Genomic DNA, 21,140 nt, shown 5'->3' with positions numbered 1-21,140 from the left:
CTTTAAAATAGTATACAACTTATGTACATACATTATGTGCCCCCATTTAGTGGGCTTCTAATTTAATTATTATTATAAAGCAATAGCATATAACATCATTTGGGAGATTATATGATTATACATATTTATATCTTTGCTTCTACAATTTAATACGCTTCCAAAGTATATATGAATATAAAAATGCAAAATTATGCAATCAATTTGAAGCGTTTTTACCTGTCCTATCTAGCTATAATCAAATTCTGATATTTTTTTTTTTACAATTGCACACAAAAAATAGCTGTTTTGTTAATAAAAAAAAAATATTTTTCAAATGGCTAGTCATTTTATTTCAACTTTTTTTTTTTACTTAACCTCGTATAGCATAACAAAGGGATCTACTTATGAATTTTTTCTTTGGCATTGTTATTCTTTCTCTAAATTCAACCCTTTTTTCAAAAACTGGAAGATTTATATCAAACTTTTTTTTTTCAAGAACATCCACATATGCATTATAAAAATCGATAAACTGTGGATGGCTACATGTATAAACAAAAACATATGCATTTTTTGCACAATTTAAAATATCCTTTTTATTAACATAAGAAATATTATTATCATCACATTGTAAGTAAATATTATTATTCGATTTTGTAAGAGCAATATAATGACCATAATCTGTTCCTGATCCAATATGTTTAATAAGCCCAGTTAATTCATAATAAAAATGATTATTATTTTGATATAATTTATTATTATTTAAATTTGTTTCCCCTTTATTTTCATTTTTCGAATTTCTGTTATTTTCAAAAAAATTGTTTTTCTCATTATTATTTGTATTTGAAAAATCGTTAGAATTGCTGTTATTTTTTTTATTTAAAAAATTTATTTCCTCTTGATTGTTTTCTCTTTCTTTATGTTTACGCTCGTAATAATCCACCCTATATTTAAATACCAATGTTTTTAAGTTTATTTTTTTATTTTTTTCGGCACTATTTTTAATACAATAATATAATGTATTGATATCTTTAGAAATTTTTAATATAGCACCTTTATAAAATTTGAAATATTTTATTTTATTTAATTCCTTTTTAATTTCTTTTCTTTTTTCTATTACTAAATTTTTTAAGCTAGATATTGGTGGATGTCTATTTTGTAACTTGATGTATATTTCATTTTTTAATTGTATAAATATATTTTCTATTTCTCTTAAAACGTTTAAATCTTTATTATCGTATTTTTTATATTCCTGTGAAGTGTTGTCATTATTATTTTCGGTCTTCTCAAAATTTGAAAACTCATTTTTGCTAATCTCATTCTTCACACTGTTGTCGTTTTCTTGTTTTAATTTATCATGATTAATAGAAGGGTTTTGCCCAATGTTCGACTTGCCCTCATTATAAAATTGTTGATCTGTCTGGTGCTGACCACTATTTTTATTGTTTTTATTTCCCTGATTGTTAGACATCATTTTTTCATATAAATGTATAACATCATCATTGATACTATTTTTAAACAAGTAATAATTATTCACATAATATTTCATATCTAAACATAAAGGATATGATATATGTTTTCGATTTTTAACAATATTAAATTTTGAGTTCATAAAAAATCTTTTTATTTGTATAGTTAAGACTCTTGGTAATTTATTTATAACACATTGTTTTGTAGCTTTTTTTTTTTTTCGGCATTTTTCACAATAATAGCCATTATCACCTATTAGCATCTCATTGGATAGAAAATTTTTTAAAGCTTCTTCTAAATTATTAACTGAACTAATATCTAATGATAACTCATAATATTGTTCATATTTTAAAGATACATTATTACAATTCATACATATAGTAACATTTTTAGTTACTCCTGTAAACATCTTTTGTATATAGACTGATGAGAAAAATGATGATTTTTCTAGTGAACATAAAAAATATCTTAAATACTCATGAACATCTTCTTGATACCCTATATTATAACTATTACAAATATATTTTTTTATATAAGGTATTAGACTATTTTTGATTACATTTTTTTTAGATATAATATTATATCCAAAATGTTCAAATATACAATAAAAACAAAATTCTTTTTTTTTTTTTTTTTCACAATTTAAGGAATGTAATCTGTTTAATAAATCTTTACATATATATGGGATTCTTACAATTGTTTGAATTATACTATTAAAAAAACAAATATTTTGACCATAGTTATATAATCCTGCTCCTTTAGATGCAAAACATGAAGCATCTAAATTTAATCGAATTTTTTGACTATCTTGTTTCATTTTTATTTCTTTTAATATTAAATATTCTTTTGTATTTATATCATCACTTTCGTTTTGGCTGTTTATCGAGCTGTCTTCCTTTTCCCATTCTTCAGTTTCATTTTCTACTATATGTTTTTTTTTTTTCTTCTTCTTTTTTTTTTCTTTTTTGAGCATATATTCATCCCTATTCTTATGCGTTTTCTTACTTTTTTTACTTTCACTATCGGTATTATGATTATTTTTTTTTGTTTTAATACTTTTTTTATTTTTCGTATTCATTTGTTTTTCTTCCAATCTTGCAATATATTGGTCTCTAACATTGTCTTCATCATTTTCGTTATAATAATTTTCCTCTCTACTTTCAAAAGTTTTATAATTAAATATGCTATCTAAGGCATCATCTCTTTTTTCAATTCGACTATCATCATTTAATTTGTAGTTCCTTTCGCTATACATATAATTGTTACTATTACTATATCCATCTGTGCGAATGTGAAATGATTCTTTATTTTTTTTAATTACTTCATTACCATCTTCATCCATATGTTTGACATCCCTGCTTTGTGCCTCATCAATTTTACTGCACTTCACAGGGAGAATGGTTTCCCCATTCTTATTCCTCTTAATATTCATTATGTTTTTTTTTTCAACTTTTTTTATAGTTTTTTTTATTTTTTTTTGATCAGTTTTATATTTTCTAAGTTTATCTTCCATATATTCCTCTGAACTGCTGTCAGTTCTCATTTGTTTTTCATCCACATTAGAAATAAAATCATCATACATATTGTTATCTTTATCATTTTTTATGACATCATTTTTGAATTCTTTTTCTGCCCTTCTTTTCTTTATTTTTTGCTTACCCCTACTTGTACTAATAAGTTTATTTCGAGCAACTAGCTTGTCTAAAATTGTTTTTGTAGTGGGGTCTTCTGTTTCGTCAATGGGATGTTCCCTTTTTGTTGTCTTCATTAAATTTATTTTATATAATAAGTTTCGTAATTTTATTTTTTCATTTTTATATTTTTTTCTATCTAAAACCCGTTTGTTATATCTACTGACAAGCTTGTAATAATAAGATAAACTTCTTCGACTAAGTAAAATTTTTGGATATTTTTTAATTAAATATAGAAATAATTGTGTTCCATCTTTATATTTAGCTTTACAAACTTTTTTCCCCTTTCCTTTATCACTACATCCGATGTTGTCACTATTATTTAGTAAAAGCTGTTTAGTTTTTTTTAGTTTTTTTTTGTTTTTTTTTAATTTTATTGATGCCATTTTATTGTAATCACTTGTATTTAAATCCTCTTTGATAAGACAAGCACTATTGTTAGTACTCCAACTAGCACTACTATTTATATCATCATTATTTTCTTTCTCTTCTGAATTTATAATATCATTTTTTTTATAATCTTTTTTAATTTTTTTTTCGTTTAAAAAATGGCTTTTATTTAAGCTTTTATCTTTTTTTTTTTTTTTTTTTTTTTTCATATATTTATCAATTTTATTTTCATAAGTTTTACCATCACCATTTTTTTTTATATTTGATCCATTTCTTTCCATAGAATCTCCATTATTTTCTTCATAAAAATCAACATATTTATTAACAATAGATACATGTATTTGTCCCTTTCGAGCATTTATCATTTTTTCTATCTATCTATATATTTTTTTTTTTTTAATTTATCTCGTACACTATACCTTTCCCCTTGGGTCTTCGTCTTCTTCTTCTTCTATTTGGGATATACTACTTTTCCAACTATGTTTGTATCATTAGTAGTTTTAAAAAAATACTGAAAAATGGTTAAATAAATAATAAGCAAGCTTGCTAATATTTCGTATACGAATTCATTTATATATTGATATGGTCGATTAAAATGAATTGTAAATAATGATGTAGTGAGAAAAAGTAAATAACTGATATTTTATTTTTCCTCTACAGTGACAACAAAACAAAGACCATTTTGTTTCCACTTTTTTCCTTCCTCCTTTGCTTTTTTTGAAGCAAGTACAGGCAAAATGAATAACAAAATAGTAAAGATATTGAGCTTGTGATCTTTTCTTCCGATCTTATGCGACGTATTTATGTACAATTGATGGAAGTAAAACGATTCGCTTTTTAAGTTTCTTCCTTCAATTGGTTAATCTAAATATAGAAATATCAAACTATATACACATACTTGTGTAATAAATATTATAGAGTTTTGTATAAAGGTCATAAATCGATCGTACTTTTTGTGATTTATAATTTATTTGACAAATTAAACCACACTATTTTTTTTTTCTTCTTGTTATATACTAAAAAAAACAAAAATTAAATTAATAACAATAGAAAAAAATTATAAATATATTGAATTATTTGCTTTCTTTCGTTTTTCTTTTCCTTTTTTTTTATTTTTTTATTATTTTTTTTGCTATGGCTTTTGGAATTTTTTAAAAGCGCATGTGCGTTGTATTATAAATTTTTTTTTTTTTTTTCCTTATTTTATTTTTATTTATTTTTAAAACCTTTTAAATTGACATACATAATTTTTTCTCTTCTACATTTCTCTTTACTATTTATTATCATTATTATTGTAATATATAAATATGTTTTTTTGTTATATATTTACAAAAATATATTAATTCCCTTTTATTATTTGTCACCTATATGTGCCTATTTATTATTTATTTTTTCCGCTGTTTGATCATTTTTTATTATTATATGTAAATACATAAACAAATAATATATAACAACTGATCATAAGGCAGAAAATAAAACAACAACTGTCATTATTCTTTTTTTCTATACCCTTTTTAACAAAACATATTAGGTTTTTTTTTACCCTCTCTTGTATTAATTCAACCCCTTAAATGTTTTTTTTTCAAAATTTATATTTTCTTTAGCTATATAAATGGCTACCTGTATTTTTTTTTTTTTTTTTACATTCTTAACTGATTAAATTATAAAATGATGGTTAAAAATCGAAAAACAAATAAGAGAAATTATTATAACCTGGTAGAACGAAAAATAAATGTCTAAAACTTTTAATATAACAACAAAAATAGCAAATGCTATATTTTTTCATCGTTATTTTTTATCATTTTCTTTTTTGTATATTCTGACCCGTTCATAAAAAAGGCAAGTATGCATAATTATTTTTCAATGTTTTAAAGTTTAAAAATATGAAGGCTTATAACATATTTTTAATTATGGCATAAATTAAGATAAATGTATTAAGGAGATACAAAATTTATAAAAATAAAATATATTGTGTGTATGTCAAAAAAAAAAAAAAAATAGTAGTACAATAAAATAGAGGGCAAATTATATAATTCACCCGTTTATATATACATGGGTATGATTGCTTGTATATACTTTTTGAGAATGTCTTGTAGAAACTATTGAAGTAGTAAATAAAACATTTCTTAATTTTGAAAACATATAAACATATTAATAACTATTCTTCATTTTATTATCGTCTATTTTAAAAATTCAAACTTTTCTTTATATATTTATATTTCAAGCAAAAATACCCCAGCATTTAAAAAAAAATTATTACATGGTTACCATTCTCATTCCTTTTTTTCTTTACTTATTTTGCAAAGGTATACATATATATCCTATAGGAACGTTCTATATGTGATACACATTTAGTTATGTATAGCCATCGATTTCAGCATATCCTATTGCTCTGTTGGTGGTTTAGCATTAGGTGGGAATGGTAATTGGGTAGGGATTTGAGGTGGTAATCCTCGTGCACTATTTGGAGGTCCTAAGTTGGGATTCATTTGCATACCCATGGGCATAAGGGGTCTATTATTCATTGGAATATTTGGTGGTCTAAAACCAGGATTTACTGTTGGTGTTAAATTTTTTGATGTACCCATGTTTAGACCTACACCTGTTGGCATATTAGGAGCCATATTATTTTGCATAGGTACATAATTATTTAAGGATATACCTCGACCAGTAGCAATACCTTTATTTGTTATATTACTTGTCGTTTTTTTATTAACTGGTGCACGTTCTGCTGTGAATGAAACTATATTATCCCCTCTTATTAATATAAGACCAACCACTCTTTTTATTTCCTAAAATGTAAATAAAATAATAAAAAAAAATACACACAAATGAATAAGTTTGTCAATTAACTATTGTACAATAAAAATATATAAATACATATTGTGTTTAAATTTTTTTTTTTTTACCTTAGAGTTGTTTTCTTTACATTTTACTCTCCTAAACTCTTCTGCGTCAACTAAAACTATATTCATATGCCTATCATATGAAAGAAAAGTCCCAACATAATATCTTGTATCACTTATTGTTACTCTTACTCTATATTGTAGCCATGATTCTAATCGATAGTTTTTTCCCATTTTTTTTTCCTTGTATGTATATATTATATCTATTTTTGGCTAGCTATTTTTTTTTTATTTTTTTTTTTATTCTGACTTTTTCCTTTAAATTTCTGACCATACATATATTTCAAAGGTAATCTTAAAACAAGTAATGAAGAAAACGAACGGATTAATTTTTACTGTTTTTGTTTTCTCGCATTAATATTGTTTAATCTCTCTTAAATCTTTCTCCTTCATTTATTTTATATGTTTATAAATATATATATTATGTTATTTGTTTTTTTTTCCTTTTCTTATCACTTTTTTAAATTCATTCTACCAAAATTATAAGACTATATTTTATTTTATTTCACTATTTGGAGAATTCAATTACACTTCAAACTGATATATATACTATAAAAAAAATAATGAAAAAAAATTATAAAATATTTTTGATTAATTTTTTTTTTTTTTTTTATTATACAACTATGTTTTGTATGCTATTATATTAGTATGCATATGTAGAAATGAATTGTTAAGGAAATTAAAAAAAAAAAAAATGATTGTAAAGCGGGAAGTTAGGGACACAAATGTTAAATAAAATAGTAGTCGTTTATTTCATAATAAATCAATGCTAAAAATATGCAATTTATTCATTTTGTTATTATATATAATCTTATTTTAGCATATGCTATATTTTAATTACCCCAAAAAAATAGATTGAAAAAAATATGCACAAGCAAGCCATAAATTTTATATTGGCTAGCTTTTCAACAAAATATAGGAATTAATTACTCTCCTTATATATTAATAAAGAACAAAAACTAAATATTTACAAATATAATATTATTTAAAAGTTTTTTGACAAATAATTTTAAAAAATGTTGTATATATATCCCTCTCTAAAGAGGAAATTATATCACAATTTTCATGATTAGTAAAACATAAAAAGAATAAATCAATGAATGAATAAAGAAATTCGTACTACAAATTGGTATGAATATAAATAAGTGTGCATATTTATCATGCATGTTTTTTACATTTTCTTTATGTTGCTTTGTAGCATATCTTCGGTGCGAAAAGGTAATTAAAAATTTGAGAATAATGGTGGGCATATAAAATATGAAGACCGTCTTTTATTTCTTTAGGAATTAATAAATATTCATGATAATTGTCTTTGGGTATAATTAAAGTTTGTATTCCCGAATTTTTTGCTGTAATTATTTTTTCTACTAATCCTCCAATTCTTAATATATGCCCGTTTAATGTTAATTCCCCGGTCATACATAAATTATTATCAACAGGGATTTTTAAATAATAAGACAAAATTGATGTTACAAAATTAATACCAGCACTAGGTCCATCTTTTTTTAAATCACATTCACTTAAATTTATATGTAAATATTCACTTTGAAAATTTGGAAATATACGATTTAGTATATTAATCGAATAAGTATTCGCTATAATTATACTTTCTTGCATTATTTTCCCAACATTTCCAGTAATTACAATATTACAATTATAGCTATCTCTTGTTTGTCTATTCTCAACATTTCTTTTGCTATTATTACCATTATTATGTCGGGCATTATCTTCCGAATTCACCACATCACAATGTTCTACTTGTGGAGGGTGCAATGTATTTGAGAAGTCATTTTTATACTTGGTTTGTAATGTTGATTGACATGGATTCCTTGCTTGTTCATAAATAAAAGGGTCATGCTCATTTATGCTAATCAAATTATCTAAACATACACCATCTTTAGTGTCCCCAGCATGATCACTACTTGCATAATCACATTCGTTTTTTAACAAGGTGTTTAGCGAAACTAAATTATTTGCACTTCTTTGATAGGGCATTTCTTCTTGAGCGTTTAAATTTAGTGATGAATTTAAATTAGGGTCTGAATTTTTTAATGAGGTGCTAGATAAACTAGAAACTTCGATCGTTATGATATATCCACCATTGTTTGTAAAGGCAAGTGATTTTGTCATACCTGGTTTTGAAAAATAGGAGGCATTCCCTTGTTTTATATATCTACCATTATCGATATTTATAAAATCTGTTATTATATAATTTTTTATATTGTGCTTAGCGTGATTTGAAATAGAAAAAGAATCATCTATCATTTCGTTCCTTCTTTCAACCAAATTAACACAAGATGTTTCACCACGTAATAACATGTATGCTCTTCTTTTGTAAATTTCATATATTATCGAATAGAATTGTCTAATCCCATTTTCTTTCGTATAATTATGAATAATATATAATAACATTTGATCGGATATATGAATATAAAGATCTGAAATGTTAGTCTCTAATTGTAATTTTTTTTTTAAATAATTTTTATATATATATATTTTATCCATATTTGTATATGGATATACATTTATTATATTCATTCGATCTAAAAGCATATCAGGAATATTATCAATCGAGTTAGCTGTACATATAAAAAATACATTTGATATATCAATAGGAAAGTTAATATATTGATCTTTAAATATTTTATTTTGATTTTGATCAAATATATTTAGAAATGTATTATAAACATTATTATTATTATAAAATTTTTCAACTTTATCAAATTCGTCTAATATAATTAAGGGATTCATAACTTTTGTATTTATCAATGCATTTATTATTTTACCTTCATAACTATTTACATACGTTTTTCGATGTCCTATCAAATCGTTCATATTATTAATATTATTCATATTTATTATATAGTATGGTATATTTAAACATTTACTAATGGCTTTACATATAGACGTTTTGCCTGTCCCTGGATACCCAACAAGCAATAAAATTTTGGGCTTTATTTTTTTATTTTTATTTATTATATATATACTTAAATATTCATATATATATTTTTTAACACTCTCTAAACCATAATGAGAGTTTTTTAAAATCATTTCACATGTAGTTAAATCATTATTTAAGCTGGCATATTTATTATATGGGATGTCTAAAATTGTTGTTATATATTGATATGCCGATGAATAATCATTACTATTTTCATTATAAAATTTAAATTTTGTAATTTCATTTAAAATGTGTGTAGAAATATTTTGATCTAACTTGTTTTTTATCAAGTTATTATATTTATTAATAAATGTTTCATAATTTTTTTCATGTTCTGTTTTTTCATGTCCTATTTTTTTTTTTAACAAATTAATCTGTTCTGTAATTAGTAATTCTTTTTTTTCCTTTACAAATTTATTTTCTAAATTTATTTTTATTTCTTTTTTCATTTTAAACATATATATATCCTCATTTAATAAGTCTATACAATTTTTTAATCGTTCTTCTATATTATTTTCTTCAAGCATTTTTTGTATATTTCTATTTTTTCCTATTGTTATATTTCCTACAAAATTAATTAAATTATTTACATTCTTAGTATTATAATATTTTAATAATATATTATATTCATAACTATTATTTATTTTTATTATTTCTTTTATTTTTTCAACAATTTCAAGTTGATATGCTTTTATTTTTTTAAATAATTTTCCATTCTCGCCAATTCTCAAAGTATCTTCATCATATCTGTTTACTATGGCAACCTCTCCAACATCCTTTCCGACCCACTTGTTTATTTTTGCTCGTTCCAATACGTCAATAACTATTTGGCACACACGATGCTGTACCTGATCAGAGCGTGGGGAATGTGTGCCATTTTGCACTTCACTATTTTGATTGGACTGACTGAGTGAACTGTGGGAAGACGTACTATTGTCAACGTCAGTACCACCCTTGTCTACACTGTTTAAACTTTCATTGATCAATATTTTTTTAACTAACCCAATCGAGCCATACTCATAAATGTCGCTAAAACTTGTTATATAATCGATATCCTTTCTTATAATTTTATTTTTATCGTTCAAAATTGGCACATTCGCTTTTTCGTCGTTTTTTAAAAAAAAATTTGTGTTTAATTCTTGATCAGTTAGAAAGTCATATGCTATATCATTCTCTGATTTTTTGTTAAAAAAGAGACCTACATATATATTTTTTTTTTTATAATTTTCTAAAATTTGTATAAAACTTTTATCAGCATTAAGGACATATGAAAGACCAGGAAAAAGTGGTTTGTTTAAAAGTGAAAAACATAAAATGTTATCTACTGGTTTTATTTCATTTTTTTCATAAACTGTTTTTGAACTTCGATAAAATAGATGACTACATTTAATAAATAACCGTCGCTCCTTATATCTAATAATTTTCAAACAACCCACCATAGCGGCCAAATGCTAAGCGAAACTCTCAATAGCCATAGTTTGCTTTCTCAGTTCTTATAAGTATTCAAGCAAAGCGAGTACCATATATATATGTAGATATGTAGATATATGCAATGCTATGCCTCGTTCGATATGCTTTCCTTCCTCCTGGGAAGTGACTAAATTTTTAATACACTAATGGAGGGGAGAAATATACAAAAAAATTTATAATAAAATAATCAAACCCTATTTTAACAAACAAGCAAGCAAAACATACTCTGGGAATATTATGAAAAAGTAACATACTCTGGGAATATTATGTAAAAGTAACATACTCAGGGAATATTATGTAAAAGTAACATACTCTGGGAATATTATGAAAAAGTAACATACTCCTACATTTTTTGCCCATCAAAAATGTACATATGCATATTAAAATTTATTAAATATTTTTTTTGTTAATATTTTTTAAATTAATTAATAATTATTTATAGAATATTTTTCAAATTTTATTTATTTTCATACTTTTAAATTGGATTTAAAAATATAAATTATTTTGAGGGCACTAGGCACAATATAGGTGATAAGTACAGTCGTAATAGTAACAACAAAAATGGTGGAAAATTTGTTGCATCGTTTTTTCAATTATAAATTAATTATCAGGCGTGTGTTATGCTTACTAAATCGTGTATAACATTTCATTTTTTTCATATTTTTTCATATTTTTCGTTCGAAAATTGGAAAATGATGTCATTCCTGATAGTATGCGAAATAGGAAAATAATTAAAAAACAAATAAAATAAAGTTTTGTATTATACAAAAATTAAATACTATTTCAAAATTAATAAAATAAATTATATAATAAAAAATTAAAAAAAAAAAAAAAAAAAAAATATTAAATTGTGTGTGTTTTTTCGCTAGTTATAGACGGCAAGTATAACACACAAAATGGGAGGATAATTATTATGGTGTTTAAAAATATGTTATTCCAATTTTAGTATATTCTTGATTTTTTTTTTATTATTTTATTATGAAATTATTGTGGTAATTCCCATTTAATTGGAGACATATTATTTTTAATTAAAAAATTATTACATTTATTAAAATGATCACAATTAACAAAATGTTTTATACTTAATGGTGATGGATGTCCTGATTTTAAAATAAAATGTTTTTTTGTATCGATTTTTGCACATTTCTTTATAGCAAAATTACCCCATAACATAAAAACAATTTGTTTTTTTTTTTCATTAATTATATCAATAACTTTATCTGTAAATGTTTCCCAACCATAATTTTTATGGGAAGCTGGTTTATTTTCTTCAACAGTTAAAGACGTATTTAATAAGAATACTCCTTGTTCTGTCCAACTAGTTAAATCTCCATGATCACTTTTTTGTTTAATTTCTTTTAAAATATTTTTTAAGCTTGGTGGTATTTTAATACCAACAGGGACTGAAAAACATAATCCCATGGCTTGTCCTTTTTGATGATAAGGATCTTGTCCAACTATAACTACTTTTATTTTTGATAATGGGGTTTTCAAAAAAGCTGTAAATACTAAATTCTCAGGGGGGTATATCACTTTTTTTTTTCTTTCATCTTTTATTCTTAAATACATATTTTTAAAATAATTTTTTTTTAATTCACCTTCTAAATGTTCATACCATTCTGTATGCATTAAGCTTTTTATTTCTTCTATATAATTATAGTCAGCTAATTCTTTTTGCATTATTTTTTTGTTAATCATTCCTGGTTCGATTCCTACATTGCTTATATCTATGATTTCCTCATCTTTGCTTAAACGTAATTCTTTTTTTATTATATCATTATCATTGTTAATCTTTCTTTTTTTCAAATTATTTTGTGTTTTTTCGATTTCTTCAATACAACTACTAACCAATGAATCTGAGGATGCGCTTGTCATAACTTCGATATTTGCGCTTACACTTTTTTTAGGTTTGATAGCAAAAAACTGGTCAATCGTTTTTTGGACTTTTAGTTTGTTCATTTTGTGTGACCATATATCAAAGCATTTATAAGATATAAAACAAACAAATTATTTTTTTTATAATTTTTTATTTTGACAAAATAAAGAATTTAAACTTTTTTTAAAATAGTGAAGTAACCCATTAGACAGCATTATTCTTACAAAAAAATTGTCGAACTATTAAAATGGTGTGCAATATATGTATAACAAAAAAAGGGAATGAAAAGGCAAGTGAAAAGGCAAGTGAAATATATTGTATGTGTAACTAAAAAAATAAAGCCAAATTTTAAAATGAGAAAAAAGAATTATTTTATATGCCCATTATATTTTACCTTTACACATTATATTTTTTAATTCATATAATAAAAAAAATTAATAAAAAAATATTCCTTATCACAAATCTCTTATGTTTTAAGCATTCATATTTTGTGGCTTTTTATTTTAAATTATTTATACTTTATTTTGTTAAATTATTCTTTCTTTTTATTTTATTTTTTTATTTAAATGCCATTCTTAACTGTGTGTAAATTAAAAATATGCGAGAGTTACAAAATGTTTATATAAATCGCTTGCGACACAATTTATATATCATAACAAAATGTATTGCGATATGGAAAATGATAATGTATAAATAAGAATATAAACAAATTTTTAAAAATATAATAATTGTTTATTTAATTAAAAGAGAATTTTAAGAAATATATTCTTTTATTATTCAAGTTTTTTACATTTATCAGGAGAGATAAATAAAAAATAATTTTTCTTTTACCTATTGAAAACGAGGTCATATATTATATAATAATACAATACAAAGAAATTAAGATAACATGATAATCAACAAGACAAACATACAGGGATACATATATGATATGTATAAACAAAGTAATGGAAATATTTATATTATTATATTTTGTCTTTAATTTAGTTTCACTGGATTATTTTCTCATAATAAACTTCTTATATTCTTTAATACAAAATGGTTAGTACCAATTTAAAGATATGTACATGCTTTTAGATTATCTTTTCACAATATTTCAATGAAATACTAAAATGTTATATTTTCAAAGGTTAACATTGTTTAACTAAGCTTAATATTTTTAATTAGATATAATTTATGAACTTAAAATGTATGTTATCACATTTTGCCACCAAATGTTTGAATAGTATAGATAGCACCATATTTGAAAGAACTCACTTTCTAATCTTCCCATACTTTTATTAAATATTATTAAATTTGTAAGGAATTATTTTAAAATATATATATTAACATTGTTTTACAACTTTTGCAGTAAATGTAAATTTTGCACACAGTGACAATTTTCTACGATGCGAATATAACTCTTATAATTGAATATTTTTTTTACTCACTATTTTTAAGTACTTTAAAATGTTTAAAAATTGGAAATAATATTTTTAAATTTATAGTTTCCTAAATTATATTAACATATTGTCTTCTAAATTTAATTAACAATTTTTTTTTCTGAACAGTCATAAATAAAATGTAACAACTGTATTTATGGAGGCAAACAAAAACAACGTTCATATTTAATCGTGCACCCAATATATTTTATCAATTTTTCTTGCTATTTTTATTAAAATTATATTAAAAAAATTTAATTATATATGTCTTTTTGGTGGAACAAAATAATAATACGCAAAAAATTGTCTAAATACGTATATTAGCATAATTATTATGTGTGTACGCACGTTTATATGTACATGCATGTTTTGCATTAACTGGTCATAATTTTTGTATCAACTTTTGTTAAAATTTTTTTTAATAATTTATTTGGGTCACTCCAATTATTCCATTTTTTATAATGCGACAAAGCAATCTGGTATGTATGAACTAATAAAGATAGAGGTAAATATAGAACAAAAAAGACAACATAATGGGAAATTCGCCTTCCTCAGTTTACATATCTTCGATTTCGTCGGAGAGAAGCAGTAAAACAAATCAAACTAGCTATAATACAAAATTATCAAGCGATAAAAGTAGTATAGAAAAAAAAAAAAAACTAAAAAGTGAAATAAGTGGGAGTATGGTGTTAAAAAATTATATAAATAAAAGCAACATTGAATTATTAAAAACAAAAAATCGAGTGAAAAGATATATTCCAAGTAAATGTCTATTAAGAAATTGCATTTATTGGGTAAACCACAAAATAAATAACAAAATATATTCATTAATGCTGGAATTAAAAAATGAACCACAATGTAAAATTGTAGTTATTACTGAAAAAGGTAATATTATAAAAGACATACTAATCAAGGATATTGAAGTAATTGAAAGTTCGATTGATACAATAGATATATTTTTAAGAGTAAATGAAGAATATACAAATCAAAAAAAATTTTGTTTATGTAGTTTTACATTTAAAAATAATAATGATAAAGGATTGTTTATTCATAATATAAAAAACATGTACGGTTTAGACGTCTTAGAATATGGTACCATAAAATATAATAAAATAAATACTCAGGAAATAGAAGAAAAGTATATATATGAAAATAATGTTTTGGATATGGAAGATGATAATAATAATTCGCAGGTTATATTTGAAAACATGAATACTGAATTGTTTGAAAAAAATATAGACACAAATAAAGTAAATGAAATTATAAATACGGTATTAGAATTAGGAGAAGCACATAATCCGGTTATTATTTTGGGAGATATGCAAGATGGTGATATTATAAAAGTAAAGGAATTAAACTCTTTAGATATCGATGTTGGTAAAAAAAAAAAAAATTTACATTCAGATGGTTTTACACTTATCGAATGGTTTTTATCAAAACATATAGGATCGAATAATAAATTTAGAAAAGAATCTATTCATAATGGAAATAACTTATTATTAAAATCATATATGATAGGTTATTTTATAAAAGTAAAAGTTTCAAAAAATATTTATGTTAATAATAAAAAAACCTTTGTTACATCAATAAATGTAAAAGGTCCAGTAACAATTAATGATAATATAGCAAAACAAATTTTAAAACATTTAACAAACGTTAATGAATTTATTCAAATTTATTTATCTTCTTCTGATATATATAATATTTTTTTTTCATATATCGATCCTAAAACACACATTTTAGGGTTATTTATTTTTTACCCAGCATATTTATTTATTATGCGAACGGGATTAAGATTTGCAATTACGTTAAACAAAAAAAGTTATTCCGTAGATTTTTTATGGAACTCATTTTATTTGACAAAAAAGGACATACTATTTGACAAATCAGCAAATTTTGTCCCTACCTACATGGATATGTCAGACATCCATTTGTACTTCATAACGAAAAAGTAAAACACAAAAAAACGCATCCTTAATCAGGGAAACTCCTTTATGCATCATAAATAGGTTCCCATAGGTGGAAACCACAATGTACATAATATATATAACATTTTTGTTGTGATTATTTTCCTTTTTTAGGTCAACCGGGGAGCATATCAAATCCATAATAAGAACAAACTCACCAGACGAACGAGATATTATTTATGCAACTATTTTCTTTTGCAAATATCAAAAAGGATTTGTGGTTAGAAATTTTCGAAAAATATAACAACCAATTTTATACTAAAAATAAAAAAAGGTTTCACTACAATATTTTCCTTTTCATTTTTTAAGCTAGTACATTTTTTTTACATATTTTCCATTTTTTTTTTTTTACAATTTAACAGTCTATAGATCAATTAGTACGAGATTCTTTAGTTGGATCTTTTACTCATCTGAAAAAAAAGTTTCAAGACATATTTATAAGTTTAAAGGGAGTTGATATTAAAAAAATAGAGTTATACAATAAATACCGTGAAAAAAATTAAAAAAATTCAGATCTAAGAATATACTATTGAAATGTTATAAATTGTGCATTTTGTTTTAAATAAATAAATAAACATATTTAACGATATTAATTTTATTTTTTTTTAAACACATTTTATATCCATATAAATAAACAAATGAACGAACAAATAAAATAACAACATGGGCCATATATATAAATACTACATTGATCCATGAATTTAGTCTATATTATATATTTTTGCTACTGTTAATATTTATATATTTGATTTATTTATATTTCCTTTTTAATTTTGTTTTAATTTAATTCGAGTTTTATATATTCATGATGAAATATATAATAACAGTTTTTGTGTTTTATTCGTAAATTTATGTACCAAAAAAAGGGAGAGTCATTTTTTTTTTTTTTTTTTTTTAATTAATTCATAAAAATCGAAATACTGTTAAATTAAATTCTGTTAGCAAATTTCTTTATTTTGTAAAGGAATATTATATCACATTTTTATAAACTTTTAAAAAAAAAAAACGAAAAAAAAAATGGAAGATAAGGCATATTTTCAGAATTTGAAAACAATAACTCATGCTACATTTTGCTTTGAAAATGAAGATCATACATTAGGTATGTTGAAAATTAAAAAAATGTTGTAAATACAATAATAGAAATAGTATTGCATATCATGATTCATTATCCATGCGGCTTATTTATTTGTCAATCCCTTTTCTATCTATATCGATAACATATTCATCCTTAGCTGCGTTGCTCTTATGAGTATACAGCATGGTTATGTACCTATATAGAATATTTTGTTGATTAACATTTTTCATAATATTAATTTGTTTTATGTAGGAAATTGCTTACGTTGTATTTTACTTCAAAAGGAGGGCATAGAATTTGCTGGTTACACAGTACCGCATCCAACACAGGCAGAAATAAATCTAAGGATCCAGACAACAGGTTTGTAAATTGTATTTATATCGTAGTTATTTCCTAATACATACTGAATAGTTTTATATTCCAATAATACGCTTTTACAAAACTACAGGCGAGCCTGCTATAAACATTCTGAAAGATTCACTAGACGATTTATCAAACATATGTACCATCATGCTGGACAAGTTTAATGATGCCTTGGAAAATGCCTAGTTTTATTTTTACATAATTTATTTATTATTTTTTCGTTTAACATTTTACAAATATGCTTTAAAAATAATAAATTCAACACAAAATGTTTAAAATATTATAAATATTGTACTTAATACTTTTATTAAATTTATATATGTATAGTATATTTTTTTAAATAAAATAATTTTTTTTGTTTTTATAATTTAAAATTGTTTCCTTTAAACAGATAACTTTTATGATAACACCATTTTATTATAAATATGTATATATAATTACATATCCCCAATTTTAAACACATTAAAATAAATAGCCAAACGAATAGCTATCACTATGTAAACCTTTTCAATCACCAAGCTGTACTAGCAATAAACTATTTTTACATTCTTCTACACGCCTGCAACATGCAAACATAAGTATGGGAACATATTCATATCCTCATTCCGTGATTATATTTATAAAATGGAACTGCTATAATTACATGTTACACTTAAAGTGCCACCTTTTCTCCAACCTTTTAAAACCAAGACAATCCCATATTGAATCAGAGCTCTTAATTATTAAGTTTTAAATGTAAGACTTATTTAATCGACTTTTATTATTACACACGCTACTAAAAATTTCAATATGTTAATTATCATTTAAATTTAAAGTAATAAAAATAAAGCATATAGGTAGTATAATTATTACAATGGCTAGCTTGTTCTAATTTACAATTTTTTTATTTTTTTACAAAGCAATACTCTTTATTAAGTTGCAAAATTTGGTGAAAACTACCCGTTGATAAAAATATCAGGTTTTGTTTTACTTTCTTATTTTTTATTGCATACATTTGATCAATTTTTGAAACTGTAAAATTTTTTATGCAAGTTTACAAATACATAAGCGCATACATATGTGGGAGTTCCTTTTTGCAAGTCTCCCATTTTGTAGTCTCAAAATAAGCATCGTTATTTTGTCAATTATTTATGCTTCTTGCATTTTTTGCGCTTCTTGCATTTTCCATTTATTTATTTATTTATTTTAATTCAAACGCGAAAATAAAGCAACAAAATAGAGGATAAATAAAATCTGCCTTTTGTTCTTTTTCATAGCCCCAATTTATGTTTCCACTATATGTATAAGCATTATTACGCTCGTTTTGTGCATGCCGTTTTCATATTCCTTACATAAAACATCGCTATGACTATGCAAATTTTATATCGCTAAAAAAGTATATGCTTTCTTTATTGTTATGATTTATTTATTTTTGTCGGGCTATTAGCTGAAATGTAAATTATCAGAGGTTGTAGAGTAATAAAAAATAGGGTGACATAAAAAATTGATTCAATCTTATTTATTGCTATCATTTTTGGCATACACACATGCACTTAAAACAACAGAATGGGGGATGGTACAAAGGAAGAACAAACAATAAAATGTGGTACTAGCCAATTGTGTTTTGTAAAGATGTTAATAAATAATTTAGTAGCAGGATCAATTATAGGAAAAAACGGATCCATCATATCAGGTATTGAAAATAAAACTGGTTGTAGTTTAAAACTGTCACCAAATAATTCCTACTTCCCAAACACACAAAAAAGGGTTCTAGTAATATGTGGAAAACAAGAAGAAATAAATAATGTAATTATAATTATTTTAGATAAAATAAGACAAATATCAATACCAAATAATATGCATGTTAATAAAAATGAAAATAAAACACAAACATATACATGTCGAGTTGTAGTTCCTAAATCAGCAGTAAGTGCTATCATTGGAAAGGGAGGACATCAAATTAAACAATTACAAAATAATACAGGAACAAAAATACAAATATCAAATCGTGAAGATGGATTGAATGAAAGAATTATATCCATAGTTGGTTCGTTTGATTCGGTTCGCGATACAACAACAAAAGTTATTGCCTCAATTCAAACAGATCCAAATTTAAAAGATTTATTAAATGTTATTTATAATAAAGAATTAAACATTGAAAATGCTAATAGCAATAATCATGGAAGTGCAATTCGAAATATATCTCATAATTTTATCAATAATGTACCAATGAATAACTATGTAATGTCACAACAGTATGGACTATTTCAACATGAACAATATGTAGACATAAATACGATGAATTATTTAATCAGAAATAATCGTGATTTATTTAATTTGCCATGTGAAATATCTATACAAATTCCCGATGAATTTATCGGATCCGTTATCGGTAAAAATGGTGCTAGACTTACAAATATTATGAACAGTACAGGTGCCCAAATAAAAATAAGTAGAAAAGGAGAACTAATACCTGGAACTACTGATCGAAAAACAAGAATCATAGGAACTGTTGCAGCAGTACATGCTGCCCATGTTTTAGTCTTACAAAGATTGGAATCAGTTTATATGCAAATAAAATTTGATACATGAATTTTTTTTTTACACACAAGAGGTACAAACGTACAACACTACTTCCTTATGTTTTTAGTTTTATTTGACATAAAAATATGTAATGTTTTATATTTTTAAAGTAAAGCATTTATTTTTTTCCTATATAGTAACCCCCATGCTTATATTTCATTTGTTCATATATTTTTGCCACCATTATCTTTTATTTTATATTGCTATTACACTCGTTTTACATTGTTAAATGCTTTTCACATGTATTAAAAAGGTGGTTAACTGATAGGGACATTATTTAAGCTTGTTAAGGTTGCTAGCCTGTTATGGCTGCTTAGGTTGCTAGCTTGCTAAGCATGCTTGTTATTTTTGTTTTCTAATGGGCACACCATACAATTCCATGCCTACAAACATGTGTACACATAAATGCCATGCATAGTTAAACATACTTCAAAAAAATTAATTAAATTTTACAATAGTTGATAATTAAAGATAAAAAAAAATGAAATAACCTTTTCTTACATTTTACATACTGTCAAATAATTGTTCTTTTATGGCTATAATTTTTTATTTTATTTTTTAATAAATATATATCATATAGTATAATATGAAATGTATGCATATGTAATTTCTTTTTGATTGTTCTTATCAATTAAAAAATATAACCTACTTCCTTTTATTTAGTTTGTATTCTTATTGTATTAATATGTGTGAACGCACACTTAGCCATTCCCTATATAATTTTTTTCGCCTATTGCTAATCACCTTATTCACCACTTTTCTTGTAGTTTTTTTTTTTTTTAAATTAAAAAATTATAGGCTTGTAATATATATCATAAGTTTTTTTAATTTTTTTTATTGTATTCCCACATATTATTGTAATTTTAAGATATATATGAATACATTAGTATACTATTTATATATTTACATCCATATATATATTTTTTTTTTCTCTCTCATATTTTTTCTCATTATTTTTAACAGCCTTATTTCCCCTAATATATCGTCTTGTACAATAGAAAAATTAAACTTGAATAATTAACAAAATATTTT

At 23.7% G+C, this 21,140-nt stretch overlaps 7 protein-coding genes across 7 annotated transcripts; 3 read left to right on the top strand and 4 right to left on the bottom strand.

The window, feature by feature from the left end:
- Window positions 1-349: 349 nt before the first annotated feature.
- PCHAS_1028800 (ubiquitin carboxyl-terminal hydrolase, putative) lies at window positions 350-3,892 on the bottom strand (the record flags this gene model as incomplete). The annotated part of the gene is made up of 1 exon (XM_740178.2): window positions 350-3,892. The coding sequence occupies one exon, from the start codon at window positions 3,890-3,892 to the stop codon at window positions 350-352; it is 3,543 nt and encodes a 1,180-aa protein (XP_745271.2).
- Window positions 3,893-5,911: 2,019 nt separating this feature from the next.
- On the bottom strand, window positions 5,912-6,607 carry PCHAS_1028700 (small nuclear ribonucleoprotein-associated protein B, putative; the record flags this gene model as incomplete). Its single annotated transcript, XM_734304.2, has 2 exons — window positions 5,912-6,319; window positions 6,437-6,607. The coding sequence occupies 2 exons, from the start codon at window positions 6,605-6,607 to the stop codon at window positions 5,912-5,914; spliced, it is 579 nt and encodes a 192-aa protein (XP_739397.2).
- Window positions 6,608-7,615: 1,008 nt separating this feature from the next.
- PCHAS_1028600 (ATP-dependent protease, putative) lies at window positions 7,616-10,813 on the bottom strand (the record flags this gene model as incomplete). The annotated part of the gene is made up of 1 exon (XM_726498.2): window positions 7,616-10,813. The coding sequence occupies one exon, from the start codon at window positions 10,811-10,813 to the stop codon at window positions 7,616-7,618; it is 3,198 nt and encodes a 1,065-aa protein (XP_731591.2).
- Window positions 10,814-11,828: 1,015 nt separating this feature from the next.
- On the bottom strand, window positions 11,829-12,803 carry PCHAS_1028500 (uracil-DNA glycosylase, putative; the record flags this gene model as incomplete). The annotated part of the gene is made up of 1 exon (XM_737536.1): window positions 11,829-12,803. One exon carries the CDS (start codon window positions 12,801-12,803, stop codon window positions 11,829-11,831), a length of 975 nt encoding a protein of 324 aa, XP_742629.1.
- Window positions 12,804-14,674: 1,871 nt separating this feature from the next.
- Window positions 14,675-16,611, top strand: PCHAS_1028400 (conserved protein, unknown function; the record flags this gene model as incomplete). Its single annotated transcript, XM_738905.2, has 3 exons — window positions 14,675-16,092; window positions 16,223-16,328; window positions 16,471-16,611. The coding sequence occupies 3 exons, from the start codon at window positions 14,675-14,677 to the stop codon at window positions 16,609-16,611; spliced, it is 1,665 nt and encodes a 554-aa protein (XP_743998.2).
- Window positions 16,612-17,125: 514 nt separating this feature from the next.
- PCHAS_1028300 (DNA-directed RNA polymerases I and III subunit RPAC2, putative) lies at window positions 17,126-17,732 on the top strand (the record flags this gene model as incomplete). Its single annotated transcript, XM_738906.1, has 3 exons — window positions 17,126-17,207; window positions 17,436-17,543; window positions 17,632-17,732. 3 exons carry the CDS (start codon window positions 17,126-17,128, stop codon window positions 17,730-17,732), a joined length of 291 nt encoding a protein of 96 aa, XP_743999.1.
- Window positions 17,733-19,091: 1,359 nt separating this feature from the next.
- On the top strand, window positions 19,092-20,117 carry PCHAS_1028200 (RNA-binding protein Nova-1, putative; the record flags this gene model as incomplete). The annotated part of the gene is made up of 1 exon (XM_733144.2): window positions 19,092-20,117. The coding sequence occupies one exon, from the start codon at window positions 19,092-19,094 to the stop codon at window positions 20,115-20,117; it is 1,026 nt and encodes a 341-aa protein (XP_738237.2).
- Window positions 20,118-21,140: the final 1,023 nt, after the last annotated feature.

The sequence above is a fragment of the Plasmodium chabaudi genome (genome assembly GCF_900002335.3).
Source record: "Plasmodium chabaudi chabaudi strain AS genome assembly, chromosome: 10".
NCBI classification, from domain to species: domain Eukaryota; phylum Apicomplexa; class Aconoidasida; order Haemosporida; family Plasmodiidae; genus Plasmodium; species Plasmodium chabaudi.
Note: the sequence above shows the minus strand (reverse complement) of the source record. Positions and strands in the feature narration are given on the sequence as shown.